A 9,057-nucleotide genomic window follows, 5' to 3' on the forward strand; every position below is an offset into this window, starting at 1 on the left:
TCTCTCTCTCTCTCTCTCTCTCTCTCTCTCTCTCTCTCTCTCTCTCTCTCTCTTTCTCTCTGCAAATATAATATTTTTTTAGAAATACCCTGTATATGGTATTTATCGTAACAGTCACGCAATCTTTAAGACACCTACAAAATTATTAATATAAGTATGCTATTAATTAATTATTAATTATGTTACTATTATGTTAATATTAGATATTATTAATAATATCTGACAGCAAAAAACAGGTTATAATATTACTACAGTATTAAATATTAAACGTTATTAATAATACCAATATTATAAATTTGTCGAAAAAGCTTTAACAAACAATTTGGAATATGCAACGAAAATCATAAAACATTTATTTTTGATTTTTTTATTAAAAGGACTGAATGCCTAAAAAATGCGGACCGTAACGATAAATGCATGAACCTAATATATAAGATATAAAATATGTACAATTATATTATATATAAACAGATTATGTTTGTAATGAAACAATTGCAGAACAAATTTAATTGAAAGATCAACATAATCGACATTAGAGATAATTCTCTTTAAACAACAACGATTGAATGAAGATTAAAATCGCGTGAAATTATTGGCGCACCTGAAATCGGTCGCTCCATTCGACAACAACTGACGGAAACAATTATGCGTACCAGGGCGTTATTTCGTTATAATGACGTGAACGTTTACCCACAATTGCATGCTTGCGTGCGCCGAACGACGCGTGGCTCGAAGGGAAATTCGCTCCAAAGGGTCGAGATCGCAGCTTCGATGATTAGCTCGTTTTGCCAGTAATTAATCAGGGATCGATTAATCAGTGACGTCAATATGAGGAACGATTGAGCTGCGAAAATATCTAATTGGCAAATTTCAATACAGAGAATATATGAACCTATCGACAACAATCACTAATAAATAGTTAATACTTCAAGATATTTAGTATAACAAAATATGTTAATAAATAAAATAAAAATATCAAAATACTATTACTTCTCAATAGAGTGCGTGTTACTAATGTTAAAACATTAGTTGACTAATAGTTATACTAATAAATTGAATAAAAATTCATTGATGTAATTGAATATAATATAAAAATTCAAAGAAAAATATAGATGGAATGTAGGTGTATAAATAATTTAAATAATATAGCATAGAATGGCTCAAATAATATAAAAACAAAATTATGTAGTTTCATTTACATAATTTTTTGTTTTTAAATAATTTAAATTTAATATGTAACTTATTTATATTTCATAATTTATATATAAAATCATAAAAGAATTTAATTTTTCTTTCAAATAAAAAAAAAAATCACATTATCAAGATTTTTTTTATGAAGATAATATAAAAATGGGAGCGAATTCAATTCGAGCAACGCACAGATCGTATAATTAAAGTTTATCTAACTTTTAATTAAAATATTTAAATTAACAAATGAGGCACTGATGTGAAAACGTGCCCGGTCAACAATTGAAATGCACATCAAAAGGAATGTAAGATACCGTTATAGATAGAAACCTTAGAAATTCTCTTATCAATCGAAATTTATCGGAATTATCTGAAAATAAAAATATTTAAATTTGATAAAAATTTTTAATATTAAATTTTATAAAAATTTGAATAAAATTTTCTATTGTTATTACTGAACATGTAAAAGAAAAAAGAAAATTCATAATATGCACAAAATTTTACTATATACTGTACTACAAATAATCATTTCATTAAATTTACAATTTCAATTAAATAGAATAAAAAATATTTTTAAAAAAGCAGGAATAAATTTCTGCTCATCGATAAGATTTTTATGCCAATTATACTAAATGTTTCTATTTCTGATAAAAAGATTTTTATGTTTTCTTTCAATCAAAGAACAGTAAGGGTTTTATTATTCTGATATTGATTTATATCAATTTTATCTTTACAAATTATGTTAATATAAATAATAATAATATTAATAATTATAATATGATTATAATGTAGTTATAATTATTAATATTGTTTAAAAAATTATTACGTTTCTATCCATAACATGTTGCATGCATTCTGAAATGAATACGTATATGTACATATTCATATACTGTAGAAATGTATGAATATGTATATATCACATTTACAAAAAAAAATATGAAAATATGTGCATAATGACAAATTTGTACATAATTAGTAAAAGTAAATTTTAATAACTGTAGAAATTTACGCTGATAAAGTACAAAATAAAATATGGTTGTAAATGCATAATTATTAAATAGTAACTTTAATACCAAAAGTATAAAAAAGTATAAAACAAGTACATTTATTGGCCTTTCTCTTACGATTGTAATTTCATATTAAACAACCTTTTTTTATTTCATACTATTATCAATAATTATAATATAATAATAATATACACTTATATTTTTTTCAATATACTTTGTACAGTTTGTAAGTTCAATATCGTGTCTATTTTAATTTCCCAATCACTTATATGACATTTCTAATTCTTTCGAGATCGTCATCAGAAACATTGGAAACATTATTGAATTAAAGTCAATTGAATCAAATAATTAATGTGACAAAAACAATAGAAAAAAATTTCACGCCATTTTGTCGAAATCAATTCTTAATATCGTAATGATACTTGTTCTATTATTATGAAAATATCATACATAATGATTCATTCTCTTTATATTATGTGTGTAAAATCAGTTTCGGTTTAATCTTTCCATCAAATTATTTTGGCTTAGAGAATATTGAGCTTCTTCAACTCAAATAGACATTAAGCATTTAACGTTATGTATCGGAACTGTCCGAAAAAAAAAGAAAAGTTTTTGTTCTCGCAGGACACATATATGATGAAGAAAATTTATTCCCGATGATAATCATCGAATCTTATTTTACTGAGATTATCATTATACTAGTTTATCATAAATTACAATAAGCGTAAAAATAATCATTAATTAATTTAGCGATTATTATATGATCGAATTTTCAATTAAAAAATTACAGAAAAAATAAAAATTGCGAAACTGTCATGGATAAAAAGACGATGTCCTTTGGCCGGCAAGAAATCTTACCTCGCGTTTTGTTATTAGGATGATCTCGAGGCTGCGCATCCAATCGATCGTAGACATCGCAAGGACATGTCTTTATAACTCCATGCAGTTGCTATTGAATTGCAACCGTTGAACGTTGACCCGTTGAACATTGTTGGGCCGTTGAGCGTTGCCTCGTTGAGCATTGAATCGTGAATTATTGAGTCGCTGAGCGGATTGCCGTTGATTGTTTATCCGCGTTTTTTTGTTATGTGTTTCCTGATGTTTCCTCATATGGTCTTGTCTGATGAATCCCTTGCCGCAAGTATCACATTTAAACGGTCTTGTACCAGTGTGGATACAGGTGTGCCGTTTAAGATCAGTTTTATGTGCGAACACTTTTGGGCACGTGATGCATTGGTGTTTTCTGGCTAAAGCGTGCATTTCCAAATGCTTTTTGTTCCTCTCTTCGTTTGAAAACCGTTTGCCGCACAGGGTGCATTTAAACGGTCTAATGCCCGAATGAAAGCTCTTGTTGTGCTGCGTCAAATAGCAGGGCTTGTTGAAATTTTTATTGCAATCGAGACACTTGTAGACGCCGTCTTGCGAGATATAATTAGCACTGATAGTGGTGACAGTTTGCTTGTTCGTATTACTTTTGCTTTTACGCTCTTTCTTTGGCTGCAAGCCGATATTTGGATCCAAATCCTCCTTTGCTTGGCTTACCGGCATTAGATGATTGTTATTCTGTATATCAATTTTTCGATCGAATTCATATCTCAACAACGTAATTTCTATATCTTGATTTTGCTGCATCATATTGTTTCCATTTGTTTGCAACATCGTCATGTCTAGATTATTCAACGACTTGTAACGCATTGGCGAAAATGGATCATAGGTCGATGTTGAAGCTTCAAAGGACTCTTGAGGAGTGATCTCCTCTACATTTAGCCCCCCCACGTTAACGGTCTGTGTCTGGCTTTGATCTACGACAAATTCGAATTCTGAGAAATTCATGATGGTATTGAAACCGGGCAACAAGCGACGTCGTGGCTGCTTGTTTTGGTCGTTACCAATAGTAACTAGCTGCATGGTGGTAGGTGCTTGGGTAGATTCCAGTGGGACCGCCGGGATGTTGGTAGTAATTGTAACGTGGGGGGGCAAGGCGTTTGGGTACGGCTGAGGAGGCATCGTAGTACCCCCCATCACCGTGGATGAATTCATTGCTGGATGGCCCGAGCCGGGCGGCGAGTTCATGTGATGAACCGGGTGGGATGATGAATCCATTGGTGAAGGGCAATTCATGTGCGATGCCGCCGGTGGGGCCATGGTGGGCGAAGTCGTGGAATGATGCACCGGCTGGCCCGACGAACCCGTTGGCAGGTGAAGTTGCTGCTGTTGCTGGAGGCCCATTTGGTGAGGCGCAGTACCCATTTGTTGCTGATGGTGTCCCGCCAGTGGCGATGACACCGGGGAATTGATTATTCCTAGAGGGATCAGTTGCGGCTGCTGCTGCTGCTGCTGCTGCTGCACCAGGACCGCTAAAGATTCGCTGCTGCTGTTGCTGCTGGAATTGTTGTTGCAGAGCGTGGTGGGCGTGTGAAGCAGGCCCCCCGTCGCCTCGCCCGAGGGACCTGCCATCAAGTTTGGGGGACTCCGCGAAGAGTCCGGTGGAGATCGCGCGGGAGCGCAACCACCCCTACCGCTTGTTGAATGACCAGCGCTATTATCTCTATTGGGATGATGATGACTGGTGAGCGGTAGAGTTGCTGGATCAGGATCCTTTCCATTCTTTACAGCATTCTTGTGGAGCGTAGTGTTATAATGTCTCTTCAGATGCCCTGAACTTGTAAACCACTTGTTGCACGCAGTGCAATTGTATGTCTTTGGACGGCGTGGCTCGTTGCTTTTCCAAGATTGATTCGCCAATGGTGGCGCTTTCGGTGTTTGCTGCACGAATCCAGCCGATATCTGATGGCTCGGTATTGGTTGCGTGCTTGTGAGTATCGATGAACCTTGAGGCCCGTGTTCCACAGGCATATGTTGACCGCGCATGTATTGATCCTGATCAGCGATAGGTGGAACATTGTTTATGGAACCCATTGACGGGTGTCCAGCATAATCATGAGTCATAGTTTGCCAGTTCAACATAGAACTTACCGAAAGCGATTCTATTCTCTGTGACTGCTGTTGTTGCATCACCTGTTGATGATGCATCTGCATCTGAAGTCCTTGTTGTTGCTGTTGCTGCTGCTGCTGCTGCTGCTGTTGCTGCTGTTGCTGCTGCTGCTGCTGCTGCTGCAATCTCATAATCTCCTCTTCGTATCGATGCACCTTATGAGAATCCAAGTCAAGGATCTCAGCTTGCTCTTCAGGCTGTTCCTGCTTCATTTCGGCCTTGATCGTCTGTACTCCGTTATAATCGTAACCAGATTGTTGCGGTTGATTCGAGAGAGGCGGCGACGGATGCATCTGCTGGCCCTGCTGAGGACTATTGCCCAGTTGCTGATACTGAGGTGCGGATGGATACGCGGTAGGCGAGTCCAAATGATTCGTTCTCATATGCTCACCTAATTGATTCGTGTCCTCATACACGGCGCCGCACTTGTCGCATTGAAAAGGCGGGCTTTGCGGGCTAGTAGAGTTAGAAGTCGTGCGATCTGAGGGATACAATTGTTGATGTTGATACGGATGATAGCGAAAACCACCATCGCGACTGCCGTTATTCTGGCTGTCTTCCTGTGATGGCGAAAAGTGATGAGACAAGATGAAAGTCTGATCGTTCTGCATGAAGTAGCTGCCCTCGCTATACATTGGAGTTCGAAAGTGATGATCGTATGGCGAACATATAAGTACAGCAGACTGTTGTTGTGTGTGAGATTGTTGTGATTGTTGCTGCTGCTGTATTTGTTGCGAGGATGTTGAATCTTGAGAGGGCGACATCGATGATGCTTCACTCGTGTCCGCCGGCACGTTGTCCCGGCTCACGTGACTATTATGATTACCAGTCTTGCTATGGTTGTTATTGCTCTCTTCCTGCTGTGTCTTATTAGCCCACTGATTTAGCAAATTTTCGTGTTGATAACGCAGATGCACCTCCAGGCTCTTCTCGCTCTCGAATTTTACACCGCAATCCTTGCAGTGAAGCTTCGCATTCGAACTACCGTCTACGTATTGTTGCTGTTGTTGCTGCGTCTCAACCGCACTCGTCATCTCACTCATATTGTCCTCTCCCTTCGTTTCGACCGTCAAGTCACGCACTTCAATCGTCGTTTACTCGTGATACACACGATCAAACAGTAGTTTATGCACAACGCGAACAGAATGAAACTGAACGAAATATACATGAGTACCTGACATGCGCCTTTATGCGCGCGCGCAAATAAGATAATTTTCCTTTCCCTTTCTTTCTGTTTTCGATTGTTTCACCTTGCCACCTCCTGAATTGCGCCTCGTATAGAACGCGATAGAATCACATGAAATATATGGGCACGACGATGACGGAAATAACGCGAAGCGGCACTGTTGAGTGTCACATGTACGGATTCAATCTCAGTAGAAGCGAAACAACACGCCTTTGACTGACAGTTGAGCCGGCAGCGATAGGGTAGGGATAGATGGGGGAGAGGCTTTTCAAACAAAAAAAGGAGAAGGAAATAGAAAACAAAAAACCGGGGGATACAGCGTGTTCTACATTTATCATATGACTGCACTGACTCTAAACGCGAATTTCCATCTCAATGTCGCTCGAAAAATCGCGATCACCGCATGCGGCATTGTCGGCCTCGACTAGACGACGTGTCGACGACGACGTCGACGACAGCGAGACGGTACCACTTGCTAAATTCCACCTTGATGCCGAGACGCGGCTTTCGATAACGAGATTCGAATGATGCCGGTTACCTCGGCGGCCGAACGAACAAAACAAAATAAAAGCGAACGCGCGTATCGCTCATGATTTACATATCGAGTGGCACGCCAGTAGCTTTTGTATCTGCATTTTTCGATTCGGAGCAAGGTCGCCTTCGTTTGATGAGACGGTGTCACACAGTGTTCCGAAAGAAGAATTTGAATTTCCAAAACAAGTTTTAAACTCCCGACGATCTTTATTTTAAAAACTGTCACGAGCGCGGTTCACTTTACACTTTGTTTATTACAATCCGCAATGTCTACTTCTCGTATGTAGTAGTTTACTCAGAGTTTCTCTGTTCACAATTGATCGTGGGTGTCTGAAAAGTGATCACCTGACGTTACGTATTCCGGTATACAGGTATACTGCGAGAACGACAGAAGTGAAGCCGCAAACACAATGAGACGCAACCACCTCAACCTTGCCGTCACCCCTCCGTTCGGTCTCCCCCACTTTCCCACATCTCTCTTTTTCTTCTCTTTTTCGTCTCTTCTTCTCTTTCTCTCACTCTTCTCGGATTTACACTTGCTCACTACTATCGTAGAACCGTGTCGTACGAACGCCGGCACTAGTCTGTTCTGTCGTTGAAATTCTGTAGTTTCGAGACCTCGCGCCAAGGCACCATTCTCCTCCCCTCATCCCTCCCTCGCCCGTGTTCCGCCCCACACTGCTTCCTTCGCCAATACTCGCCACCCCCTCTCGTCGTCACTTGCCGACTCTTCGAATTCTACCTTTCTCTCTCAGACTTCCACACGTTTCCCCTCGTTCTCTAATCATCTCTCTCCCACTCGCTCTATCATTCTCTCGAACGTCTTTCTCCTTTCTCCAACACATCAGCGAATCATGTCTTTCTCTCTTTAACGTTATAAAACTTTCTCTTTCTCTCATGAAGGCTCCATCGTTCCATCACGCTCCCTTCATTGGAAGAACTCTCATCCTTCTTGCTTTCTCCGTTATATTCTTCTCTCGCTCTTTCTCAGTTTCTCTCTCTTCCTCTCGCTTAAACTTCTCCCTCCTGTCTCGTCCAAATACTTGGCCGAAACACGAATCTGTCTCTCTCCTGCCTTCTTCTCTTTTGCTTGCTTACTCCTGTCCCTCCTCGGTGTACCAACCCCACTACTACACTACCTTCGACTACAGTCGATCTTCTCCGATTCTCGCCTGAAGAGGGATAGGCACGCACGACAAAACGGTGGAAAGCGACAGCCAACCAAATTTGAGAGCTCCTTACCCCTCCTGGCTTTCGTCCTCCCTCTCCTTTCCTTCTAACAAGTATTTGGCTGTTCTCTTCCTCTTGCTTTACTCGTTCTTCTCACTCACTCTCGACAAACGACGAATCCTACAGGAGATGCTGCGCGTTTTATCTCTCTCCGTTAGTCCCATCTTTGTCAGACTTAAATGTGTCCTCTTTCAATTACGACGCTCGCCGTTACGTACTTCCTCTCTCTTCTACGACGCGACGCGGTGCGTCTTCGGAGAGAGAACTCGATGGACGGACGTGTGCGCATGGCACGGGAATCCTTGCTCGTCTGCACGCCCGCGTATCGGCCGCGCCGGCCGGTCTTTCGTCCTTATTCACCAACTTTATACAGCGAGACTCTTCGAGATTCTAGAGATGGATCTTTCAAATCAGATACGCGCCGATTTTTTCGAGCAACGTATCTTTACACATATCATATGAGCATCCATCATATTTTTTGTAAAATATTAATTTTTGACATATAAATTTGACATATAAATTGATATTAATGAATTTTCAAATATTTTATTAATTTATTACCGAGAAGAGAGAGTCTACATAAAATTTTAATTAACTCTCGTTACTCTGACTTTGAGAATAGTACTTTGATGTATGAAGGAATCCTGCAAAGAAAAATCCTCGTAAGCACTTTAACATGTTTAGATCATCACGCAAGCCAGTCCATGATTTCGCGTTTCTTTGTCAAAGAATCTTTTCGAATGATTTGAAGATTACCTAATTCCACCGAATGATAAGCGTAACTCTCGACAGTTTGCCTAACTTTTTATTAATCCCCGAGCCACGAACCCTTCGTTGCTTGCGTAAAAAGTGAGAGGGAATTATCCAGCGATAACGAAACTCTTTTTCGTCCTTTGCCCCTATCTCTCTCTCTCTCT

The 9,057-nt window shown here is 39.4% G+C and overlaps 1 protein-coding gene across 1 annotated transcript; it reads right to left on the reverse strand.

Moving 5' to 3' along the window:
* Positions 1 to 3,125: 3,125 nt before the first annotated feature.
* On the reverse strand, positions 3,126 to 6,233 carry LOC105624445 (alpha-protein kinase 1). Its single transcript, XM_012205806.1, has one exon. It carries the CDS (start codon positions 6,231 to 6,233, stop codon positions 3,126 to 3,128), a length of 3,108 nt encoding a protein of 1,035 aa, XP_012061196.1.
* Between the last annotated feature and the right edge of the window lie 2,824 nt (positions 6,234 to 9,057).

This window comes from Atta cephalotes, assembly GCF_000143395.1.
Source record: "Atta cephalotes unplaced genomic scaffold scaffold00079, whole genome shotgun sequence".
Taxonomy (NCBI): domain Eukaryota; kingdom Metazoa; phylum Arthropoda; class Insecta; order Hymenoptera; family Formicidae; genus Atta; species Atta cephalotes.